Raw genomic sequence first — 27,008 nt, 5'->3', positions numbered from 1 at the left:
ATTAAAGCACAAATTAAACACAAAATGGACAAAACAGGGACATGATAACCAGTTTTCAGAAGAACTTGTTTTTCTCCTGAATTTCTCTATGAGTCTTTAAAGTTCTAGGTAGATAAAACATAATTTCATTTATAGAAAATTGATGCCTACAACATTTAAGAACACATTTTTAGAATATAATGTAGTACTAATTAACAAAATTTGATTCTAAATTGTAGGCAAGCACATATTATGAAGTTTTATCGAGGTACTGATGTTTACTTAGCAATTTTTTCACTTGCCTTACCCTGGTGTTGTACTTTCTGCATGTCACAGTGGTGGAGTGCATTGTGACTTCTAATCTGTCTCTTTTGAAGAAATCTTGTGGTGCCTCTGTCAGAATATCCCAAGGAACAAAGGAACATAAATCTTTCTTGATTTTGCCTTTTTAAGAAAAACTGTGACAAAGTAACTATAACAGACCTACTCCTGAAACTCAACTGAAGTGTCCCTTTCCCCTGTTCTTTATAGATAAATTTTTCTTAGTGTGTGATAGGACACAGGGTATGTTTATAAAGATCAAATTCTATGACAGTAACTTAATCTGTAGAAAGAAAAACAGGTGTCAAAAGTAAAAGGAATAAGGATGGTATTGACCTTTAATTTTTTTTCCTTTTTGTTGCTTAAGAAATAGAAATACTGTTTTGTATTTGATGGATATAGACCGTTTAATGAGTAGGCAACCAGTTTGTGAGGTTCTATTGTAAGTTTAGTAGGTTAGAACAGTTATGAGGATGTACATATTGTGATATGTAGTGATGGGTGGAGATAGAGGAGAGCAAAAGCAGGTCAATCGGGATCCGGGAATGGCCACCTCAGAAAGCAAGGATGTGAATTCCAGGTGTTTTTGTTAAGCCATTACTAATGTGATTGTTCTTACTTTGAGATCTGGATAGTGCTGTTAATTCATGTGTGATTATATGGTTTGCTAATTCTTATGATGAAATTTGTAAAAAGAAAGGGCAACTGAATTCCTCAGTAGTGTTGCCATTTATGGCCACAAATAAATAATAACTCCGGTTTATGGAATTACAGCATTTTTCCCCAACTTAGTATTTTATTTACAGCTGATTTTTAAGAACATGGTCTGATTTTTTTTTTCTTGCTTGAAAAACTTATACAGCTGCAATAGTAAATTTTATACTCAAATATATGTACATGTTTTTATTTATTGTATATACACTAGTAATGTATGAAGTGTTTTTATATAAACTCATTTAAGTCTGATATCCCTATAAGGTATAAATTATACCCATTTCACAGATGAGGGAACTAAGGCTCAGGAATTTTAAGTAACTGGCAAAAGGTCACACAGCCTAGGTTTTTTTAACATCTTACATTGTAAAAATATGTGGCGTCTGGTATGCTCTATACATGTTGAGTCAATAAACTAGGGGTTAATGCAGGATTGGCTGATATGCAACTGCAAGAAAACTTGATTCATAGTGAATTATAAAGTCATTATTAGTGTTATGGCATAATAGAAAAGAATTAGTAATACAGCATTTAATTATAAATAAAAGTAAAATCAGTTCTTAATATGAAATTTCCCAGTATTTTCGGTATGTCTGTTCCACAGTACTAACTGAAGAAACATCTAGGGACTTTGGAGAGGGTTCTTAGGAAAACTAGGAATGAAACAAATTAAGATATTTCCTGGTTGAACTTGACACACTATTCTGAGCAACTTGAGTTGCTCTAAAGGAGGAATCTCCAGATAGGATTAATTATTAGGAAGGCCTTAACTTTAAAGATAGAACATTTTTTGTCTGAAATAGTAAGGGCACCCTAAGTATGATGATTGTCATACTTTCATGCTTATATACCCCAACTTTTAGTATGATATTAAATTGACTTTTGGAAAATGATTAAAAAAAGAATTTAATCCCTGTCACTGTACCTTTGTTAGAGAACTTAGTAGCAATTGACTACCAGTTATTAGAATCGAACTTAACAGAATGTGATTAGCTTTAGTTCAAAAACTTAATTGAATATGCATTCTCTGAACAAAAGATTCTAAACATACGTAATTTGAGTCCATTAGGAAGAATGTTGTTAAGCATAGATGTATTAAATAAATGTTGTTGTTAGATGTCATTTATATATTTTTCAGAATCAGCAATCTGAGTCCAGAACAAGAGCAGGGACTGTGGAAACAGAGGTAAATATGTTAACATATTTTCTGAAGCATTTTGAGGCATATTTTTTTTTTAACGTGACATCCCTTTAACTTTGTTACTTATGCTTTTAAAAAATCAATGATATTCGGTAATATTTTAGGGGAAGAAGAATAACATCACTTGGTGCCTCTGCCCTTTTTACTCTAATTATTCTTATTAATGTTTGGTTTCAGCCATAAATCCTCTGCAGCAATTCAGAATGAAACTCCAAAGAAAAAGCCCAAATTGGAATCTAAGCCATCTAATGGAGATAGGTAAAAATGAATTCCTTTAGCGCTACGAAAATTCAAGTTAGTTGAACAGTTACAGTTGATTGCCAGTTATTACTAGGTAAAAGAATAGAAACATGTATCTTCTTCATTGACTTTTTTGAGTCACCTAGAAAAGTAACCATAATTAGTTAAAATTTTTAACTTAATTTTGGCAATAAGCAAGTGGCACTGAACTGTTGTTCTATTTGGGGAATACATTGGGTTTTGAAAAAAGGAGAACAAATCTGAATAGAACATTCTCTTGATCTTAATTATTCTTCAGTGAAACACAGATCTAAAAATCTAATTGTGATGTTTTAAATTGACCTGCTTGGAAAATGTATTTAAATTTAAAGTATTATGAGCGTGAGTTTGTTTTTAGTTCATTAGCCAAAAGTTTGCTGATGTTACTGTACAAATTGGCTGCCTATTGCTTTACACTAGAAGTATTGACCCCCTAAAAGCTAATACTGAATTATATTTCTGCAGGTGTATGTAATGTGTGCCATTAGTAAGGTAATTTGCCAGTTGCATCCATTTCTGTCAGGTACATATTTTTTTGCATTAGCCTTAAGGATGTTTGTGGAATTGTCTAATTTATGCAATTTGAACACCTGCTAATTTTCCTTCTACTTCATTTAACTGTGTTTTACTTTTTTCTTTTTAGTAGCTCTATAAATCAGTCAGCAGATAGTGGGGGAACAGACAATTTTGTCCTTATAAGTCAACTGAAAGAAGAAGTGATGTCACTTAAACGTCTCTTACAGCAGAGAGACCAGACCATTTTAGAAAAAGATAAAAAGGTAAGAACATGGTTCACTGAAGCCTGGTAAGATTTACATCTTGAGTTCTGCTTGAAAATGCAAATTTTATTAGACTTTAATAATTTGGTAATGTTGTGCATGATTCTTACAAGACACATTACAAAAACCAAATTGGAACATAAGCCGTCTAAAGAAGTTAGGTGAAAATGGTGAATTCAAGCACCACTATGGATATTCAGAGATAGAGATAATTCATACACATATTTATAATCAAGTCTTACTCATAATTTTATGAATTATGGCTGAAATAGGTCTTTCAGAATTTTAGTTCTAAGAATTAACTGAGAGCTAGTTAGAATTATAAGTTTTGAACATTAGCTTCCAGTAACCTGTAGCTTAAAAGTAAGCCTAATGTCTTAATTTGGAAATGACATGTAAATGGAATATTATGTAAATTCTTGTGATCTGAGAAAGTAGTTGAGTGTAGTCCTTGACATACCAATCGTGTATTTCAATCCAGATCAAATAACTGGTGAAAAGTAGTGCTATGGAAATGTCCTGTGTGGTGATTAGCAGTAGGTGTCTAAGATCATTTTGTAGGAACTAAGTGTACTTCTGAGGACTTTGTCAGTTAGATTAGGAGTATCAAATATATTGTCAATTTAGTGAAAAGTTCCAACACTTTCTATGTGAACTTGAGCAGAATGGTTTCACATCTTTGGTCCTCAGTTTTTTAAAAATGAGAGTATTAATACCATCTCAGGAGATGGTTGTTAGGATTAAATGGAAATATAAAGTACTTACTACAGCTCCTGCCATGTATAAATGCTCATAGCTGCTATTACTCGTGTTGGGTCATCTTTGAGCGTAGAACCAACTTTTGTACTTGTTTATAGTTGTAGACTATTCTGTAAGTTTGACTTACTTCAAATGCCTTATGCAATAGGAGAACATTAAAAACATTCCTTTTAAAATTATGAATAAGACTTAATTATAAATATGTGTATGAATTATTTGTATTTCTGAGTATCTGTAGTGGTGCTTGAATCTGAGCTTGGCATTTAACAACTTTTGTGTTAAATTTTCCTGTGCCTTGATGGTTAGTGGATTTAAATTTAATATATTTGTATCTTAGTTTAAGCAAATTCAGTATATGAAATTTAGGATTGACATAAGAATAGGTTAGTTAGGAGTGTCTTTTTATGGTTCTTTTTGATTAACAGAATTTTTTGAATTAATGAACTTTTATGGAAATTTGTTTTATGCACAAAATTTTAAAGACATTTCTGTGCACAAAGATTTATCTATATTAACCTAAGTAATCTAGGTAAAAGTTGAATAAAATAGTAAATTTGCTATAAAGTAACAATTCCAAAAACAAGTAGTAATGCATTGTGGAATTTTGACTTTTCTATTAGATTTTTTTTTTTCATAGCATGACTCTTCTGTGTTAGTGCAGTTTGTGAAAGTTTTCTGCTTTTGTTAGTGTTCCTTTAAAAAAAAAATAATGGGAATGGAAATAGGCAGTGTTGTAAGGAAAATAATAATTCTGAGCCTAAAATATTTTGCTACGTATTTGCTCTTTTTTCTTATAATGTAAATCTAAGGCAACCAAGATATTTTCTTAAATTTATTTCACTTTATTCAATGACTTCTAGAGCCAGCCATGTATCCTCTAGTGATCATGAGGATACAAAAATGAATAAATAAATTGGACATGATCCTTATCTTCCAGAAATTCATAATCTGAAGGCAACACACAGTGGAGTGACAAGAATAATTATCTTAGCTGATCTGATGTGAATTGACATTTCAGAACAGGAATTCCTTTGTAATTTAGTAAACAGAGAATTCAGTTATTCTTTGAATTTGGCAAAAGCAAGGGCTTTTATTCAGACAGTAAGAATATAATACACCATGACTTCCTTTCTCTCTTTGCTGTTATATATCTATACAAAAAAAAAAGAACGTGCAAACCTTTAAAGTTTATATATAATGGAAACCATTTAAAAATAACCAGAAGCTTTCTTCTTCATGGTTCTGATAATGAAATTATATAATACCAACTTATTTTTTAGGTCAAGGTCATAAGGATTATGTATTTTTATGTATGTCATTGATATTTAAGAAGAAAATGTAGCTTCCTCAAACCACTGATTTTTTTTTCTTACATTTGTCTAAGTTAGCAAAAATTTTAAATTAACTTTCTTATTCCATGTTGTATTTCTGTGCTTTGTTCTCCATTTTACCTCAAGCCTTAGGTGGTATTAGATACATAATTCCGGATGTAAATTTTAAAGTAAAAGGCAGTATAGCTCATAGTTGATAAAACCACTCCTTTTTGTACTTGTCCAGTGTGAAATTTTCTTCTTTTGTCATTGAAAGATTATTTTAACCTGACACCATTTTTAACATTTACTTTGTTTATATATAATGTGAAGTATGTTGTAATTGAAGCATTTTTCCCCAATATGAGCCATTAAACTTTCCTGTTGGCATTCCAGTTGCCAAACTCTGTGTCCAGTGAAGCCATCTTTAAATTGAAACAGAAAAAGGCATCTTCTCAAAAGTTTTACTGACAGTTCAGTGTTATCTTAACTTTAAAATATACTATAATAAAATAGAATTTCATTTCACAAAACAAATTCTAAATAAGTTATAAAACTTAGGAAACTGCTGACATCTTCCACTTCTATAACGTGTTGTGAATTTACAATGAATGTTTAAAATGATGTGTGCATATATATATTTTTACACATGAGCATATATAAATTTATATGCTTGTTTATCTGTTTCTCAGTTAACTGAACTAAAGGCAGACTTTCAGTACCAAGAGTCAAATTTGAGAACAAAGATGAACAGTATGGAAAAAGCTCACAAAGAAACTGTGGAACAACTTCAGGTAAATGACATTATTTATATGAACTGTTAGGCAAGGAGGGCTGACCTTGCTTAATTGTTAATAATACTGTCTTAGACTGGTATTGGTATCCCTAAATTTTATGTGTATTTGGTGCATTTTCAGCTTCAATTTTGACTTTTTAAAGATTTTTATTTATTCATTTGAGAGAGAGAGTGAGCAAGAGCAGGAGTAGAGGGGAGGGTGAGAAGCAGACGCTCTGCTTAGTGGGGAGCCTGTCACAGGATCCCAGGACCCTGAGATCATGACCTGAGCTGGAGGCAGACACTTAACCGACCGAGCCACCCAGGCGCCCCTGATTTTGACTTTCTACCAGTTCTTAATCCTGCTCCCATTAAAAGTTACTGCTTGAAATCACTTGATAAGGGGATTCAGTATATTAATTCTGAAAACTTTTGCTTAGACTCGTTACGGGGTTTTTAGAGGAGGATACCAGTGGAGTATGTTCAATTGATCATTGCGTGAAAAACAAAAAATTAAAGATCGGATTCATGAAACTAAGGTGAAAATAAGGTCTTTAGTACATTGTGCAATCATTCTTCGTGTTTCTGCCCAGATAATGGGAAGGGAGGTGGGTGTACAAAACCAATTCTTAGGGGCCTCAAGTGGAGGAAATTTATGCTACGTGCAGTGATGAAAGGCAAAGGAGTGCACTTTAACCTTTGTACTGTGATTTTTAAGGTGCCAAATAGGATTCTGTGTGCTGCAGCAGGGAGCCTCTAGTGATCAAGGCCAAGGCCAGCCTCCCAAGATTACTGCAAGGTATATTCAGGAGGATTTCAATATACAGAACAACTGAATGGTGAAGCCAAGAGTCACCATAGTGACAGAGAGGGTAGTATCTGATGTCCGGCATGCGGAGATGGAGAGCATCCAGCAGGGATAGACATTACTCCCTTATTTAAGCCTTTTCTCACCTCAGTTTCATAAATTTAGAAATCAGACCACATTAAATTAATTACATGTTCTGTCGATTTATACATTCTGACATCTGAGGAATTAATCTTTGGGTAACAGGGTTTTTAAACTTTAGTAGTTTTAAGTCTTAAAAGCAAAGAGGATGCATGTCAGCACATAGAGTTTAGACTTCATGGGAGGGTGCAGCTTGGAAAGGAAGAGAGTAATACTGCCCTGAGGTTTTTTTTGTTTTTGTTTTTTTCATTGTAAAACCAGGGTATATGTGCTAGTCCTGCCTTTTGGTTTGTATTCCTCATACTTCTTTGAAGGTGGCTTAAATTGCATGAAATTGTAAAATGAATTTAGGAACCTGAATTTCAGTTACAGCCCTAGTCTTAACATTAGTCTTACAAAGAGTTTTAAAGAGAAACTTTGTGTAGAACCTGGCACATGGTAGGCACTCAAATAATTTGTTGAATGAATGATTTATGGAAATGTCCATCTGCCTTCTGTTGAGAAATTGCCCATATAATTGGGTTTTTGGACATTATCCACCAGTATACATTTGGTTTATGATTTTCTTATTTTTCTCATTCAGTTATTACTGCTGAATGATTACCTGGCAACAGAATCTTCTGCATGATGATCTCTGATTTAAAGTGGTGTAACCAAAACTCTGGAGTAAATCCAGAATTGAGGTAACAGAAAAACTGTGAGCAATACTTAAATTTATGATAAAATTTAGTACAACTCACTGTCCAAAAGAGCAGTTTGTTGTTTTATTTTGTTGTTGTAAACAGAGGGGACCTTCTCTTTGACATCTTAGCCTGATTGGTATCTTAAGCCTAGTAACTCTTCTTGGTCAGTAGCTGAACTGTAATAGAATAGCAACTAATGTTTAGATAGAAGTATGACATTTCTAACATGATTTTACATAGGCTGTCTTACTTGCTTTTTATAATAACTGAGTTCCCACTTTACAGATGAAATGGTGGTCACATAATTAATTAGAACTGACATAGAAACCTACATCTTGTGACTCAGATTAAACTGTACTTTCTCTTGTGTTCCCACCACCTCAGGTCACTCAGGTTTCTGTTCCTTGTTATCTGACCACTTCCTATATCTTTTGTGTTAATTGCTAGAAACATTCTGTTACAGTTGTGTACTCTCTTTTAACTGTAGTCCCTACAGCAGCCATGTACTAGTAGGGTTTTCCATTTAGTTGAGTAAACAGAATTAACTATTTTTCTTACCTTTTTGTTGTAACAATCCTGTAGCAGAAAATTTACTATGTTCTAATAGTTCTCAAAACATTTTAAACTATTAAACCTGGGAAATAAGCAGGGAGCATCACAAGAAAAAATTGTGCAAAATACCAAAGTAAACAAACAACCTAAGTTGTCCTAGCAGAATACCAAATAAAAAATCTACTTTTTGTTTAGGAGTGAAGTTAATGAAGGGGGAAAGGGGATTAAGGTTTGAGTGCCTCTGTGTATCAGCCTCTGTGTTAGGCTAAGTGTTTTATATATTTGATTAGTTCTTTCAACTCCTCTTGAGGTGGTGGTGAGGTTTCTGTCTTACGTATGAGAAAATAGACTCCAGGTTACACAGCAGGATCTGTGTTACTCCAGATAGTCTTTCCTTTAGGCCACTATTTCTAAACATTTTTAGCTTAACTTGTTAAGAATTTTAAATTTTTTGATTTTTTTTGCAGGGTACATAATAAAGAAGTAACATTAGGATAAAAATTTTAAATGCATACATATTTAAGTATTGCATTGTAAAATACATTTTTAATGTACCTAAATTAGAATAAGACACATTTGGACTTATCTGCATTTAACAACTGATAAATTGTTAATTTTTCTTAAGGGTTTTTTCTTACATAATTTATCAGTAAATAGATTTATTAGTGTTGCAATTAGGAGACCGAATATATAAATGCAAATTGAAAATTAGCTGCTAAAAAATTAAAAGGGAAAACTGCTTTCAACACCTAATGTTTGAATTCTTGTGTTTCGTATTTAGAATGTGAAAATTACAAACTCTTTGATTTTTGTGTTTGCTTCTTATTGATGACTAAGAAAAGATAATTTGAATATTGTCAGTACATAAAAGGTTTTGGATAAATATAACTTAGAGATCTGATGGCAAGCTCTTTGAGGCACATTTGCAAACATACCATTTTTTTATGCCCTTCATTAATCTGTATTTTAAAAATTCTGTTAAGATTTCTGTTTTTGGCAAAGAGAATCTATTGTATTTACAAATTAAATAATGTGGCTAACAATAAAAAGAAAACAATTTAAAACTATTACACTGACTAGGACTGGTCAGCTGAGAAATAAACCAGTTGATCATTAAGTGTACTCACTTGACTTACTGCTAACTACCCGGAATTCTCCTTATTTGTCTTCTGAGTTTCTCAAGCTGTTTAATTTTAAAGGGAAAACAAAATCCTATGAAATTCTTCGTGATTTTTCTAGATTTAAAATTGAAATTGGATTTGAAATTAAAACTTTTTTTTTTTTAGAGGGCTGAGGGCAGAGGAATGGAGGGAGAGGGAAAGAACCTTAAGCAGGCTCCATGCCCAGTGCAGAGTCCATCATGGGGCTCGATCTCACGACCCTGAGATCATGACCTGAGCTGAAATTAAGAGTCAGACACTTAACCAACTGAGCCATCCAAGCGCCCCTGAAATTGAAACTTTTAATTACCACCTTATTTAACAACTATTGAATAGAGAGAAATTCTGTCAGGCATTCGAACATAAAAATGGTTAGGTTTGCAAATATGAAATCGTTCTAAGAATATTTGCATTTAGGAGGTAATGGGTATTAATTGGGGAGAGTTTGGTTTAAGAAAGGTGGAGTGGAAATACAAAGCTTTGGAAAAGGTTATGTTTCACGAAACTGGTTTAAGATGGTGTACAGAGAAGGCAGGGTGTTATCTTGCCATACAAAGGCCAAAATTAGAGTAGAAGATGAAGCCCTGAGGTTAAAAAAAAAAGTATTATCTAGATAATAAAAAATCTTGAGACTTGTGAAGGAAAATAAATGGTTTTCCTACGTAAACCAGAGGAAAAATTTTGTTGCTTTTAGGGCAGCACTCAGATTCTAGTCTGTTGTCAACACTCTCCTCATTTTGGCTCAAAAACTCCAAAAGTGTTTGATCATTAATGTATTTGTATATATGGAGGGTTCTTATTACCTGTGTTTCCACAGTTAAGAGATCACATAGGGAGACAAAGGCAGTCAAAATATGAGAGTATTCACTTGAAGGTCCCTCTTTACACATTCCTCTTCACTAAACACTGGTGATTGTTATAGTGCTTTGGCTCAAGGACAGTGTCTTTGGCGGGTAGAACATTTGAATGAAGGGCACATTCAGTTCAGAGCAATGGCAAAGTGAAATTTGGAGTCTTTGAAAAATAATTTCATCCTTTCACAGATCTGAAAACGATGATGTATAGATGTTCAAATTACATCAAAGCCAGTACCTAATTACTGTTATGGCAATTAAAGAAACAAAAATGAGATCAGAGAGGGCATTTCTGATGGATACTTCAAAAAAAATTAGTTGAATAGCATTAAGTTGAGAGAGGGTCCCTTTGGCAAAGTGATAAAGTGTGAATATTTTTGCAAAACGGACCTCTTTTGCTTATTCTATAAATAGGTAAACATCAAATGGAACACTTTGTACAGTTTGTTGGGCAGTATTCCTCCCAAATCATTACTTGAGTCATTAATTATAAAATTTATTTTCATAGTTTTCATTTTATGTTTTTAAGTTAAAGAGCCAGACCTTTTTTCCTTATTTAAAATTTGACCCTCTCAAATGGATTGCCTAAGTTGCCTTTTTTCTAACTGATTGTATCTTTGAACAATAGTTAAATTATATCAACATTTACAAAAGGGGCTGATAAACCAATCTAGAATATTCCTTCTCCAATATCCAGCATTAAAGAGATGAACCTTAATATACCAACTCTTTGATCTGGTCTTAGTGTTTCAATGAAATCTTGTTGTACAAGTGAAAAGAACAGCATTAAATAAGTAGTATTCTTCAACATGACTTAATATTTCAAGCATTTTTCACCTTAAATGTTTTTGTCTCCCACAGGCCAAAAACAGAGAACTACTCAAACAGGTCGCAGCATTGTCAAAGGGTAAAAAGTTTGACAAAAGTGGAAGCATACTAACGTCCCCTTGAGAAAGTAGTTATTCATGTAGTGTTTCTGCTGAAAATGTAAATTTGAGAAAAATTCTGTGAAGCCCTTAAATTCTGTGTAGTGGAGAAATATTTTTGCACACCAGATGAATTGGCGTGTTTCCTATTCACTTTTGTAACTGATATACAGCATTTTTTAAGTTGTAAAACGTTCAAATAAAACTTCAACTGGCTTGAAGTTACTTTTTAATGATTTGCTATCCAGGAACTTTTTTGCCAGCAATAGTATTAAACACTTGTAAAGGAGTGCATGAGTCGTGCTCTTTATAAAATGCAACATGCAATAATAGAGTAGGTGACGGTGTTCAGAAGTCAGAGCAGCAGGGCTTTCGGTTTGTTTTGTTTTTTGTTTTACACTATGTTGATTTCAGATAAACAGTTTTCACTTTAGAAATACAAAAACTTTTAAACAAAGAAAATGGTAAACACTGGTTTTTTTGGTAATTGTGTTTTTACTTTGCATCAACATGAATTTAGGAGAAAATCATGGTGCTTTTATTAAATGAACTTCAGAGTATATGTAAATATGTTTTTAAAAGTTACATCATTAACATTAGTTAGTAAACTAGTATTTTCATTATTGGTATAAGAATTAATGTTTATTGTACAGTATCCAAGGTAAAATGTGTTCTGTTTTGTACAAACTACTGTAGATTTTTACTTACAAGTGCCTTTTTGCCACCTAATGTTTTTATTTATAGGAATGCTGATCTTTTGTACATACAGTTTGTTTTAAAATCATGTTTAATAAATGTTTGTATATAAATGCATATGTACAGAAGCCTATTTCAAAAGGAAATCAGAGTTGTTAGTAAAATGTTTGAGATCGCATTAAGAACTGATGATGCATATAGACTCTAGATGATTTTGTGGTTTGTTTCTGTGTGATATGAGAAGCTGTTGGTCACTGAATTCATTGAATTATGTAAAAATACACCCCCCAAAGATTTAATTTTAAATCATTTCTGATAGAGTAATTTTATTTTTTATGTCATATGGCTTCATGTTCATATTTCTTGAGTTACATGTTCTGCTTTATTTTTCTTTTATAAAAGCTTTTGAAAATTTATAATTTCCTGCAGTGGTCCATATATCTGCCTTTTATCTAAGTTAATATTTATGTACACCATATTTGATTTGTAAGTTTAAAGCAAATCTGGAAAAATTTAAATAACTTAAATCAATCCATGAGTATCTTTGAATAAATTGGAATCTACTATAAGATACAGGCACTATTTATAAGAAAATTATATCAGAGTCTTTAAAATTGTCTATAAAGGTTAAGGTAGGTTGGGATAGGTTATGTAAAGTTATTGACTAATTATTTTCTGATCCAGTGGTTTTTCAGCCTTTAATGGAATTAATCTCCTTAATAAATGCCAGTTCAGACTATTAGTTCAGTTGTAAAGCATCAGGCATTGCTAGATATACTGGAGAGAGTGGAAGAGAGTTCCTTCTCTTAGGAATTTATGGGCAAGGATAAATTTGTTTTAAGTAAACTGTTATTAAATGTATTAGTTTTTAAGTTTTTAAACAATGTTTATGAATGTCAGGTCAAAGATCATCTTTCCTCAGAACACAGGATGATTACAATAATTGTTTTTAACATAACCGATGTTTCAGGAGATGATTCCTGCAGCTTTTCATTATATGTTGATATCAAATAATTCTTTGTCCAATTTGAGAACATTATCTAGGGTAATTTTGAAGTAATATAGCAAAAGATTGAATCAGTCAGACTTGACTTGGAAAAATTAAACCAGTTTATTTTTATGAGCTCTTCATGCAATAATCTTCCTAAATTTAGTACTCTCAACAATGAGAGATAATGCCTTCTTAACACAGATTTTAATGTTTGTGGGATTTGCTAAATTCGTAAGATAGTCATTATCTTTCTTTAAAATTTATAATGTTTTATATTCTGGTTTCATAGCCATTTATCAATCCACAGTGCTCATTATGGTTTTAAAATAAACTGTGTAATAGTTCTTATAACATGTTGGAGCTGCTACTAAAAACCAAGGTGCCCCTTCCCCCTTTTTTAGGAAACAGATTAAAAATTGAAAATCAGTCTCAGTAATTAAGCTTTGTAAATTCCAAGGCTAAAACTTTTTAGGGGCTTCACAGTATTTAGTCCTAATTAAATGCCCTCTCTTTATTCCATGACCTTATTTTATAACTTAATTTTTTTGCAATTGTATAAACTAGTACTTGAGTCCCAGTCCTGGATCTGTAGTGTATTGACAAAATGAGCTGATATTCTTTAAATGTGGACCTGTAAGGAGATACTATGGTGTGCCGTATTGTGCTTTTTAGCCCGTTTTCAGCTATTAATTAGCATTTACCAGTGAGGGTCATTTTGGCCCAAGTTATTTATGTATTAATAGCCTGTGAATATTGCAGTTCTCTTTAGATTGTATTGGTCTAAATATGCATTCTCTGGTGAACCTGATAAGCTGTTCACATGTATAGACTATTGAAATACTGTACTTGTACACATCTGACTGTTGACATTTTGTACTTTTTTCTAAATCCAATATTTCACAATAAAAACTTGTCAAAAGTTTTGTATTAGTTTCCTGTTGCTTCTGCAACAAATTACCACAAGCTTAGTGGCTTAAAACAGCAAAGATTAATTCCCTGACAGTTCTGGAGGCCAGAAGTCCAAAATCAGTATTACTAGACTAATGTCAAGTGTCAGCAGAGCTGGTTCCTTCTGGATGCACTAGGGGAGAATATGTTTTCATGCCTTTTTCAGCTTGTGGAGCTGCATTCCTTGCATTCGTTAGCTCTGCCCCTTCCTCCATCTTCAGAGCTAAAAAATGTAGCATCTTCAAATCTCTAGCTCTGTTATCATGTGGTCTTCTCTCTTTGGTCATGGTATTTCCTTCTGCTCCCATCACTGGGCCAACCTGGATCATCAGGAGTCTTCATATCTCAAATTCTTAGTCACATCTGCAAACTCCCTATTGTCACATAAGGTAACCTCTTCACAGAGATAAGAACGTGGACTTGTTGGGGGACCATTACTGAGCCTACCATAAGCTTCATCTACATTTTCCCAGTATGAGGCTTTAAAATTAACAGATTGAAGAGAACTGGCTGAGGCAAACACATTCAGTTTTGTGACATGTTCATTAAGACTGCTTTCATGAAACAGGTTATTGAGCTATTGAGATATTTCAAAGCAACAGTAAAGCAAATCAAGCTAGATGTAGTTATGTTTTTGCGAACTTTGGAACGTGACTAAAACCATGTTGTTTGATAAAATAAAGACCTGATTCATAGGCCTTTATAGTCTAGTTGGGGAGACCATATACGTGAAAAGATATCTGGAGCTTTGGTATTAGGAAGTGCAATAAGAAGCTAATAGCTTTTAGCAAGGGAATTCTAAGAATTGTGGGAAAGGTTAGTCTAAGTCATTGCTTTCTCAAACTTGAGCATGCATCAGTCACAGGGCAGGATGGGGGACCTCGTGAGGCACATGTGGCTGGGCCTCTGCCCTAATTTCTTGAGTCCATGAATCTGGGATGGTCCCAAGAATTTGCATTTCTAAGTTCCCAGGTAATGCTAATGCATCTGGCCCAGAGGGCACACACTGAGAACAAGTGGAATATAAAAAAAGGCACGAAATATTGAAGGGCTAATGAGTAGAGGATATTTTGAGGAGAACTGGGGAGTGAACTTAGAAAAATTATTTGGAGCTACATTTTAAAGGCAGTTTGGGTAGTCTCCTGGAGTTTTGAAAAGGAAATGACGTAAGACCAGATAATTGAACATGTCAAGAAGATCGTTACGTATCATTTTCTCCAACTGCTTTATTTTGTAGCCAAGGAAATGGAGTGGGAAGTGGCAAATGACTTGAGTATTGACTTTTATTAATGCCCTGCCATTTTCCAAAAGGAAATTGAGGTAGCTTGGTTGAAGTGACTTGTACCTAGACAATTTGCCACACAAAATCAGTATTAAGGAGGTGTGTGTATAGTTGTCCTCTCAGACATAGCCAAGAAGTTGAGGACGATGAGAATCATCAGTTGGATGTCAGTTGGATAGGACAAGCGTATGGGCAGAGAAAAACTTCACTTCTGAACAATGTCTTGGCATAGAAGGTGCAGAATTTGTTTTTTAATTGACAGAGGGATAGTGGATGACAAGCCCACTGGTCTGATGCTCATGTTTGTTACTGCTATGACTGAATTTGGAATTGTTGTGCTAGTCACCACTTTTCAAGAAAAATGTGGTCTGAGAAGTTATATGATTAGAGGGTTGAAAACTGTATTTTGACTAAAATGATTGAATTGTTTCTAAAATAAGGAAAAAAACCAACAACTGTATAGAAACTGGGCTGAGGAATGAGTAGACCGTTCACAGGGAAAATGCAGATGATTTTTACGTGAAAAAATGACCTTACTCGTAATAAAAAAGAAAATTAAAAAATTAAGTATATGGAGTTAACCATTTCTCACCTATAGGTTTTCAGTATTCCAAATCTGACAACATAAAGACACCGTTGTGAGGAAACAGACACTCTCTGACATTCCTGGTGGCCATTGCAAAATAGTCCTATTTTAATCCTGAGTTTTAATAACTGGCAGCATTACATATACATTTATGCTTTGATCTAGCAATCCAATTTCTAGGAATCTGTCTCAAACACACTCTTAGAAAAATGAAAAGACATACGCACAACTCAAAATTACCTGCAATAGCAGAAACAGAAGAGTCGAAATTAAGGGGTTGGTCAAAAAACTTTGGGACAGCTACAGTGGAATCTGTGTAGCCGTAGAATTTACTCAGCCAGCACTCACACTACGTTGTTGAAGCGAGAAAAGCGAAGGAGAAGAAAGTATGCTGTAGCATGTTAAGGGTAGGGCTAACACCCACATACATACACAAAAAGTATCTGCTTATATTTTTTAAAAACTGAAGGCTTAACCCTAATTGTTTAAAAATGGTTACCAATAAGGGGTGGGGGAGAAAATATGTTGGAGGGGACACTGTTAGAAATCAGAGTTTTTTGAACACATGTTTTATTGATTTGACTTTGGAGTCATTGAGATATTTTTACAAAATTATGAAAGTCTTTTAATTTTTTTTACTTGAGTAGACACAATGTTACGTTAGTTTCAGGTATATGGCATAGTGACTTGACAAGTTTATGCATCATGCTGTCTATCCTCACCGCAAGTGTAGCTACCATCTGTCACCATACAACACTGTTACAGTATCATTGACTATATTCCTTATGCTGTGACTTATTCACATAACTTACTCATTCCATAACTGGAAACTCTTATCTCCCACTCCCCTTCACTCATGAAGCAAAAGTCTTAAAAAAAAAAAAAAATGAAACGCATATACTTAAGTATATAGCCAATTGGTGCCATAACCACACAGAGGGTTCTTCGAATTGCCATAAAAAGCAGTAACTTGTACCTCCTTAGTGGGATATGTTCTAAGGTAAAAAAAAAAAAAAACACTGCAAAAATAATTTTATACTGTTGACAACAGTCATAGTGTTGGTGGCAGTGTCAGTATTGTTATTCTGAAATTATGGTGTGGGATAAAATTTTGTGGGATAAAGCAAGTAAATAATTACGTGATATTCTATTATTCCATTTGTCTCTCAGGCCTGGGATTCTTGGCTAAAGAGAAAAGAGATAGGTTTAGCAAAATCTGTGTCCTGTTTTTAATTAGAATTATCAGTATAAACTCGAGATATTTTATCTAAGAAATAAATAGACCTATTTAGCGGGAAAAGTATGCACCATGTTATCATGCCATATAGTAAGAAAGCTATCAAGGACTATTGAGTATGCTCTCAAAAAGACTCATAAGGCAATTGGAAGATTGCACAACTGGAACATCAGTATAGAAAATCGTAACTGCAATGGGTTGAAACATTGAATATGTTATAAATACATGAGTTCAAAATGATACTAAATAGTCATATACACCACATGAGAAACAAAGCACTAATTGCTCACCATTAGAGGATGCTAGTGAGCTAACTCATTGTTTTAAAAATTGGTAAATAGAAAAGAATCAATATTTCCTATGGTTCTCATACAAACTATCGCTGGGTAGGTAAGTAGTAAATGAGGGATACATTCTCTCTGAAAAAGCATTCCAGCTAATAAGTGAAAAAGGAGCGGCAAAATTACAATATCTCCGTTTTGCAACTTCTAATGAATTGATGGGAGTAATAGGCATTATTCATGCCTAGGTCAGCTGCTAAAAATACACAGACACATTCTTAACATCACATGCTTTCTGATTGAGGAACATACCATATTTTTTTCCAGAAAAGAACCAAACCTAGATCTGATCGAACATGTACCAATTTACAGGAAATGGAACAGAGATCATGATGCATGACACCGAAGGCATGCGATTTGGCATATTGTTCTTTCAGTAAGTTGCAAGGGGGAAAAGTGATGGAATGAGGGGGACTTAGGAGATACCAGCCAATCACAATGTGTGGCCCTTGAATCAAAGAAATTTAAAAATGGAAGAAAAATGTTTTTACTCATTTATGATACAACTGGAAATTTAAATGCTTTCTTTAGTGGCATTAAGAAATTACTAACTTTTGAAGTGTGATAATGGTGTAGCCATGTATAATTTTTTATTGAGATATAATTAGCATATAACACCAGTTTCCAGTACACAACATGATAATTTGATATTTGTATAATTTACAAATATGTTTAATTTTTTAAACAGTCCTAGAGACACTTAACTAAAATACAGTGAAATATCGTGATGTTCGGTATTCTTCAAAATAATATAGGGAGGAAGGTGGATGGGACTATAAATCAAAAAGGACTGGCTGTGTGTTGTTATTGGAACTGAGGAATCGGTATATGGCAGTTCATTACACTATTCAGTTCAACTTTATGTAAGTTCTTTCCATAATGAAAAGTAAGAACATCACCACCACCATCACCCCTGCCAAATTATAGCTCACCTTAAAAATACAGGCTCACTATGGGTGCCTGGGTGGCTCAGTCAGTTAAGCATCTGCCTTCTGCTCAGGTTATGATCCAAGGGTCCTGGGATGGAGCCTAGGGTCCTGGGGTCGAGCCCCGCATCAGGTTCCCTGCTCAGTGGGAAGCTTGCTTCTCTCTCTCCCTCTGCCTGCCACACTCCCTGCTTGTTCTCTTTCTCTCTCTCAAATAAATGAATAAAATCTTAAAAAAAAATACAGGTTCACTAAAAAGAAGGAAAAAAACAGGGACAATACAAAAAAAGAGTAGAAATAAAGGGGAAAAAAGACCACCTGCTCATAAATTCTACCGAATTCTCTTTTGTACATTTTCTTCTGACATTATCCATTTATAATGGCTATGATCATGTTATAATATAATTTTGATTCCTGTTTCCACCCTTCACTTCCTAGATAAGCTCATTAAATATTACCTATAAGCCAATGACTCCCAAATTTATATGAACAGCCTGGATTTCTCTCCTAATTTCCCAGACTATATATCCAATGCAGCTTAGCATCTCCATTCAGGTGTCTAAAAAGCCTCTCAAAAACGTAACATGCCAGGGTGCCTGGGTGGCTCAGTTGTTAAGCACCTGCCTTCGGCTCGGGTCATGATCCCAGGGTCCTGGGGTCAAGACCTGCATTGGGCTCCCTGCTCAGCGGGAAGCCTGCTTCTCCCTCTCCTACTCCCCCTGCTTGTGTTCCCTCTTTAGCTATCTCTCTCTATCAAATAAAAATCTAAAAAAAAAAAAAAAAAAGAATTAACATGCCCACAACTGCATGTTCCTGATCTACAACATATTCCCAGCCAGCTCCTCTTGCTGTCTTCCCACCTCTGTTCATGGCAACTTGATTCTAGTTTGTTCAGGCTAAAATCCTTGGTGTCGCCTCTGACTCTCCTCTCTCTCACTCCGTATCTGTAACTTCAACTTCAGCTTTTAACTTCAAAGTATATCCAGAATTTGACCACTTTTCACTATCTCCATCCCTACCTGGTGTCTCTGTTGCCCGCAGGCTGTTCTCAACAGAGAAGCAGAGAGCGAGCTTAGTAAACGATGTCATGTCATGTCGTCCCTCTATTCCAATGGTTCTCAACTGGGTGCTGTTTTGCTTCCTTGGAGACATTTAGCAATGTCTGTAGACATTTTTCATCATCAGGACCTGTGGTTAGTGGTTGGGGGTTGGGGGCTGCTACTGATGTCAACTAAATGGAGGTCAGAGATGCTGCAATACATCCTAAAATGCAAAGAACATCACCCCCCGCCCCCCCAAAAAGAATTACCTAGTCCAAAATGCCAATGGTGCTGAGGTCGAGAAAACGTGGGCCACTCGAAACCCTAAAATGGTTTTTACATCTCTACTCTTACAATGGCCTAAAAAGCTTTGACCTTAACACAAGTCTTTCTGCTACAACAGCTTTTATGGCCCATCAGTGAAGGGGCTATTAATTCCATGAGTTAAATATTAAAGAGGAAATGAAATGTATTGGAAGATTTTACCGTTTTTTACTTAAATTCCTACTTATGCCCACTAGGTGGAGCACTTCGCTGCTAAATAATACCACAGTGCCTTTGCGGAAAGGCTTTGGGAGTCACTGATAGGAGCAAGCATTTCTGTAGCTACCCTTTGTGACAAGTTTTGCTATATACGATAAGAAGCAATTGTTTTTCACAATTCCACCGTACCATTCTTTAGTTCAGTCAGTGGAGTAGCTCTCACACACACACACAAGAGTTCAAAAATGTCTTAAGACAGGTTGTTTTTGAATTCAGAAATATTTTTAAAAGAGTTGCCTAGAGATTTCTGTCTTGAATTTTCACGCACATTTCTCTTTCTCTCTAAAGCCAGTCCCACTTTTGCACTAAGCACAACATTTGTTTGGCCCTTCCCTCTCCTAGTTGTGCAGGAGTTCCTGCACCCAGTATAGGGCAACATAACTTCTAAGTCAGAAGCCCACCGTTTCCACCTGAGCTGTGTCTCTCAGAGAGGTTTGACAGGGACACGCCAGAGATGGACTTGGCTATGTCAACAGCTTGCTGGAGTCCTGGGGTTATTAATACATAGCCTGTGCAACCGTGAATGATGGCCTGGGATTCGGAGTACCCACTGGGCTGGAATGGTAAGCTCTAAGTCAAGCTATTGCATGTATTGCGTGGCTCCGAAATGATCATTTCTTTGTAGATTTTGCTCATTTTTGCACATTTCATGTGACATGGATTTTTCTTTGAGAGGGTGATTAAAGTCTCCCTTATTCCTTAGTAGTGGCACAGATTCTGCCAGGTGTCAGGAACCTATATGAGCTGGGCCATTCAGCTTCTATTGAAAGCTCCTCTTATTATACTCTTAATTGTCAATACGGCTAGAAAAATCATTTCTCCTTTGCCTACAGAACAACCAACCAAACTGCTAATAGAATCTACATTCTTATTACTTTACATCATTTTCAAATTATCGTAAGTTCTTTTCTAATATAAATTTCATTAGTACAAGTTGATGGTTCAAAAATGGCTGTAAGGAATTCAGATACTTCTTTTAGAAATCATTCCCAAGTACTTCTTAAAAGGACTGAAAGGCATTTTATATGTTTTCTTTATATCACCTTGTGATTCCTTGGAACATCATAGCACTGAGCAAACAGGAGCCACATACAAGCCTCTGTTGTCATTGGCTGCCTGCTCCTATGGTTACCAAGATGGGCCCACGATGCCTGATCATCTATGTCAGGAAAGTGGCCTGGTTCCTACACTATAAATATCTGTGTGGCTGTACAGAGTAAAGGGAGGAAAGGGCATTTGTCAGTATTTAGTCTCTCCTTTAAGTAAAGAAATCCGAGGATGTTGTGATACAAATTAGTTTTAAAACATAAAGCACTATATGTTTTGTGTGTTTTTTAAATAACTGTGTTCTCAATCCACCTGTCTCAAAGTACCTTTTGGGAGCATTTGAAAAGGAGTGCAAAGCAAACATTTGAATTAGGAATTGGGTGATGAATTCAGCTGTGCACGCAGATCATTTGTGACAGGACATGAGATTGAAAGTCACAACTGAGACGCCAAGACTCGATAGATAGCAGATTCCAGAGTGAGATGGGCCACCCTTGGGGCCTGGTGAAAAGGAGGTAACTGGAAACCCAGGACACAATTCTTAAACCCCTCACCAACACTGAGGGTCTAAAAAGGTTGAGGATGGTATGTAGGAGAAGGTTTGTTTGGGGACAGCTGAGCTACAAGCCTTTCGTCTCCATCCAAGGAAGGACATTTGGTGTGTAATCCCCCGCAAAAGAGGATCTTCAGTGAGTTCACTTGAAGAGCTTGATATGTTCCCTGCCACTGTGGGGACAAAATGGACTGGTGCCTGACTTCTCCTGCGAATATCTAATACCTGGTAGATATGGTTGGCTTGGCTAGCTTCTCTGATGGCACCAACAAAGGAAATGTTGCTATATCAAGATTAATTTCCATTCTCAGAGATTATTGGGTCAAGGATGTATGAGTAGGATTTTCAGTTGTGGGAAATGTGATTCAGCCAGCTTGGAGCTGTTCCAAATTTTGCCCAAGAGAGCTGCTTTGGGTGTGTAGAAGATGAACAGCGAGGGGAGTCCAGCAAAGATTCTTCATTGAATAGTCAAAGAAAAACCTGGGCTTTAAGGACACACAGTGAGCCATAGGAAAATACCTTGCCCAGGTCGTGGAAAGTACAATGAAAAGTTCCCAGTGGCATGGAAGGAGATCTCAAAAGAACTTTAATGAAAGCACCAACTTGGCCACAGCTACCTGTCCCATCACAAGAGAAGACATCAGCTCTAAACATTTGCCAAAGCCAGAGAGTGAGACCGTCTTATAATAATGACACTAAAAACTCCCACTTTGCTTACTGCCTTTGCATTTCCCAGCTTTGATACTGGCTGGGTCAGAAACATTGGCAAGCTGCAGGAGAGGACAAATGCTAAGGAGGGGGAAAGAAGGATCATGATCTCTCTACCAACTGCAGATGGCTAGCCCACAGCAGTCCTCAGTTGGAGAAGAAAAGACATGTTAACTTTTTTTTTATTATTATTCTTATGTTAATCCCCATACATTACATCATTAGTTTTAGATGAAGTGTTCCATGATTCATCGTTTGTGCATAACACCCAGTGCTCCATGCAGAACGTGCCCTCTTTAATACCCATCACCAGGCTAACCCATCCTCCCACCCCCCTCCCGTCTAGAACCCTCAGTTTGTTTTTCAGAGTCCATCATCTCTCATGGTTTGTCTCCCCCTCTGATTTCCACCCCCTTCATTATTCCCCTCCTGCTATCTTCTTCTTTCTTTTCTTTTTTTCTTAACATATATTGCATTATTTGTTTCAGAGGTACAGATCTGAGATTCAACAGTCTTGCACAATTCACAGCACTTCCCAGAGCACATACCCTCCCCAGTGTCTATCACCCAGCCACCCCATCCCTCCCACCCCCCACCACTCCAGCAACCCTCAGTTTGTTTCCTGCGATTAAGAATTCCTCATATCAGTGAGGTCATATGATACAAGGACATGTTAACTTTAAACTTGTGAAGTTTTCATTAATATACAGGTGGGATAGCTGCCTCCAAAAGTCAGCCCATGAATCACGTTTTCCAGTATTCACATCCTTGGGTAGTCCCCTCCTACACTGACTCTGGGATGGCTCCGTGTCTCCCTGTAGGTAATACAATGAAATGATGCTGTGCCAGGGTTCTGGGCTAGGCTATAAGAAGTTCTGGAAGTTTCCACAGCTGTGTTCTCAGGGAGTCCTTTCTGTAAGAAGGCCATTTGTGCTGGTAAGGCCACATGGAAAGGAAAAGTCTGGAGAAGGAAGGAAGCCACCCATTTCACTCAAGTTTAAGGTCAATCTTACTTCATCTATATCTATACCCAATTCCCCCTAATTATGTTGAAGTGAATCCTAATCATGTAATTTCATTCAAAAATATTTTAGTATGTTATCTCTCAATGAAAAAGATTTGAAAAACATAACTCCTAATCCCATTATCATTGAAAAGTTATAATTTCTTAGTGTGATTAGTATCAGTCTTCAAATTTTCCCAATCATTTTCCATTTGTTAAAATTAAAATCTATGTAAGATCTGTATAAAATTTTACCAGAGTCGAGTATGCAAAAGAAGAGACTTGCCGGGGCGCCTGGGTGGCTCAGTTGGTTAAGCGACTGCCTTCGGCTCAGGTCATGATCCTGGAGTCCCGGGATCGAGTCCCGCATCTGGCTCCCTGCTCAGCGAGGAGCCTGCTTCTCCCTCTGACCCTTCCCCCTCTCATGCTCTCTCTCTATCTCATTCTGTCTCTCAAATAAATAAATAAAATCTTAAAAAAAAAAAAAAAGAAGAAGAGACTTGCCAATAGAGAGCAGTCCACCCCACAGAGATCTTACAAGGCTCAGAGCTTGGAGGTGTCAAGTACTGGGGAGGTTGGGAATGAGGCACAGGGCTGAAAATAAGAAGACTGTTTGAAGGACTCTAGCAAAGAAAAGAAAGTTTGAGTTCAGAACTCAGCCGTATCTGGCATCATGTGTGGCTAGGGTCAGAGGCAGACAAGAAAGCAGGGAGGGAGGGAAGGTCAACATTCAGAAAATCCAGCCACTCCCCTGGTCCTGCTTCTAGGATATCAGAAGCCTGAGAATGAATAAAACAAGATACAAATATACAAGAGTGGAGAAAAGGGGCAAGGAAACCACAGCAGGTATGATATGCCAACAGATACTCTAGAAGGGAGAAAACTGGTTTAGCCAAGTGCCAACAGCTGAAAAGGAAGTGCCTGCAAACAGGGTGCCAACAATGAAGCTTCACTGTGGAGGACCCAGGAAAGGCTGAGGAACTGGAGGCAGGGTGGGGATGGCTTAATGAAGATAGACTGAAATTTAGGTTACTTGAACCCTTCTCCCATCACCACAAAGCCTGGCATCTAGAGGTTTATTTTCCAGAAAAATTGGAACCAAGACACTCTGGACTTTGAGATGACAGGTATAGCCTGGGGTCAGAGTGAGTCACTTTTCTAGCAATAGGGATTCCATTAAATTCTGCACAACGAATGGTAAGATCTCTCAGTCTGTTTCTTTAGCTGGTCTCCCGAATCATGGACAGTCAGTGTACGGCACTGAGGTAGGAGTTTGGGAGGATTTAACTCTCTAAAGGAAACAGGCATGACAAGACCTGGGGTGATTATTAATGTTCCATATAACAAACCACTACAAAATTTAGTGGCATAAAACAAGCTGTTTGTTATGCTAATGATTCTGTGGTCAGGATTTCAGACAGGGTTTTCTCTAATAAAACTTAAGTGGGGGTGTTTGTCTCTGCTTTATACCACCTCAGAGTCTCAACTGGGAACACTCAAACATCTGGAGTGACTCCAATGACTAGGGACTGGAATCACCTAGAAATGTCTTCAACCATGGGTACAAGTGCTTGGTGGGATGGTGTAAAGACTGGGCTCAACTGGGATGGTCAACTAGAACGCCTACACGTAGTCTCCATGCTGATTGAGCTTCCTAACAGCATGGTGGACTGGTCCAGCAAAAACGACACAACCTCCCTGGCCATTTAAGACCCAGCTTTGTAAGTCACATCGTATCAGTTCTGCTGTACTTTATTAGTCAAAGCAGTCAAAACTCACCCAGACTCAAGTGGGCATAGACATCATTTCTCAAGAGAAGGGGTGTCAAAGAATTTGTAGCCAAGTTTTAAAACCAGCACAGATAATCGTGAAAGCAGTAGACAAGTAGTCAGTAGCTTGCCAGGGAAATCAAAACAGAAGCCCAAATTAAAATCAGACTGAGCCCTGGTTAATAAGGGTGTGGCAACAAAAATAATTTTCTGATCCACCTGCTGGTGCCTGAAGCTGCTGCTACCATTACTGGCTTGATCAGCTCTGGCTCAGGAGCTTCAAGGGAAGGGCATCCAGGGCCCTGGAGAGGAGGATCAGGGAAGGTGGGTATGCGGTGAATCTCTGGAGCCCTATCAACCAAAGGCTCAGTGTGGACCTTGTTTGGACCCTGACTCAGGAAGATAACCAGGGAAATTTGAACATTGTTGATACTGAAGGTTTACTCTAATTTTGGGGTATGATAATAATATTATTGTTATGTTAAAATGATGTCTTTTTTTTTAAAAAAAAAAAGAGGCTTTATTTTTTAACAAATGTGCTAAACTAAATACAGATAAAATAATATGATGTATTGGATTTACTTCAAAATAACCCAGTGAAGGAAGGTGGGGGAGATGGGAGTATAAATTAAACAAGATTGGCTAAATAATTACAGAAATGAGCACATGGAAGTTTGTTACACTATTTTCTTTTCTTTTGCATATGGTTGAAAACTTTCGCCATGAAAAATTTTTAAAAATGTACACACGTACATACACATACAAATAGGAATTAACCTCTAGGATGGATTTGCCATATTTATTTATTTAAAAAATTTTGCTTTATTTATTTTTAAAAATATTTTATTTACTTATTTGAGAGAGAGAGAGAACGAGCAGGGAGAGGGGCAGAGGGAGAAGAAGAAGCAGACTCCCCTGCTGATCATGACCTGATCTGAAGGTAGACACTTAACCGGCTGAGTCACCCAGGTGCCCCTAAAAGATTTTACTTTTAAGCAATCTCCACAGCCAACATGTGGCTTGAAATTACAACCCTGAGATCAAGAGTTACATGCTTCACTGACTGAGCCAGCCAGGCACCCCTGGGTTTGTCATATTTAAAAGAGCAACGAAGAACTTCTAATAAACCAAATTTGCATTTACTTATGTTAATTTTTATTTTTATAGATAACAATAGTGTAGCACTTTATATTTTATGAAACCCTTTGACTTTCACACAATTCCACAAGGTAGGCGGATGGTGAACTTAGGCATAGAGAGATAAAGGGATATATTTAAGGTCGTACAGGTAGTGTACGGGGGACCCAAGTCTCAAACTTGAGGTTCTAGCTTCATAACTTGTTGTCATTACATGATAATTTACTATGCAGCAATGGTTCATAACATTTAGAGGTTATGTGATACTTTCATAACCCGATCATATTTAAAAAAAAACCCTCTTCTCAGAAAAATGTGTATGTGCACACATCCAGAAATGTAAGAATTTTCAGGGATGGAGAGATTCGTGGCTCCTAAGAAGAACATGCTTGTTAGTCAGTTATTTGCTGTCATTACCCAGCCTTTGAACAGAGTTCTGGCTTCTTTTTTCATGCAATTAGCTGTATCAGACCTGGTCTCTTGCTTTCTCTCCTTTTCTCTGATAATGATCTATGCACTAAACATGAGGATATCCTCACTCAGCCCAAAATCAGCAGCCCCAGAAAAAGCTATTTTGTTTGGTAATATTTAGCTTAATGCTCCGTGTATTTCTAGGGTATTTCTAGTTCAAAACTCTCTTGATTCTGAGATGCTCTACTATTGAAATGGCACCTGCTCTGGGTAGCTTTTCTCAAGGCATGGAGAATCACACCCTCTTCTGTGTTCCTACAGCACTCAGAGCATGTCTCTATCTATGTTATATCTATATTATAATCTGTATTATATCTATATTATAATCATCTAGTTACACATCTTGCTCCTCCCGGAGACTGTGAGCTCCTTAGGAATGGTAACCATATCCACTCACCCCTAGGGAATAGCTAACACAGGGCCTAGATGTTTCTGAATTAATAGGTAAATTACTCCAAACATACTATTTAACAAATTACTTAAAAGAGT

The 27,008-nt window shown here is 36.1% G+C and overlaps 1 protein-coding gene across 9 annotated transcripts in view; it reads left to right on the top strand.

Annotated features, from left to right (window-relative positions):
* Positions 1 to 27,008, top strand: part of FAM76B (family with sequence similarity 76 member B) — a 106,326-nt gene that overhangs the window by 7,260 nt on the left and 72,058 nt on the right. For 2 of the 9 annotated variants that reach the window (XR_010407027.1, XM_064577175.1), the window contains exons 6-9: positions 2,153 to 2,200; positions 2,393 to 2,473; positions 3,138 to 3,273; positions 6,035 to 6,136. Coding sequence is in view for 7 of the 9 variants with exons in the window: in XM_064577175.1 (XP_064433245.1) it covers positions 2,153 to 2,200; positions 2,393 to 2,473; positions 3,138 to 3,273; positions 6,035 to 6,136 (367 nt within the window). In the remaining 2 variants the exon portion in view is untranslated. Of the gene's footprint in view, positions 1 to 2,152; positions 2,201 to 2,392; positions 2,474 to 3,137; positions 3,274 to 6,034; positions 6,137 to 6,835; positions 6,917 to 7,649; positions 7,750 to 11,176; positions 13,852 to 17,589; positions 19,034 to 27,008 lie in introns of those variants that run through there. The other 7 variants (XR_010407026.1, XM_045894654.3, XM_045894653.3 and 4 more) reach the window with 7 other exon arrangements.

Source organism: Mirounga angustirostris, unplaced genomic scaffold (assembly GCF_029215605.1).
Source record: "Mirounga angustirostris isolate CCGP_5_RB_7025 unplaced genomic scaffold, mMirAng1.0.hap1 SCAF_13, whole genome shotgun sequence".
NCBI classification, from domain to species: Eukaryota; Metazoa; Chordata; class Mammalia; order Carnivora; family Phocidae; genus Mirounga; species Mirounga angustirostris.
This window is presented reverse-complemented; position numbering and strand designations above follow the sequence as displayed.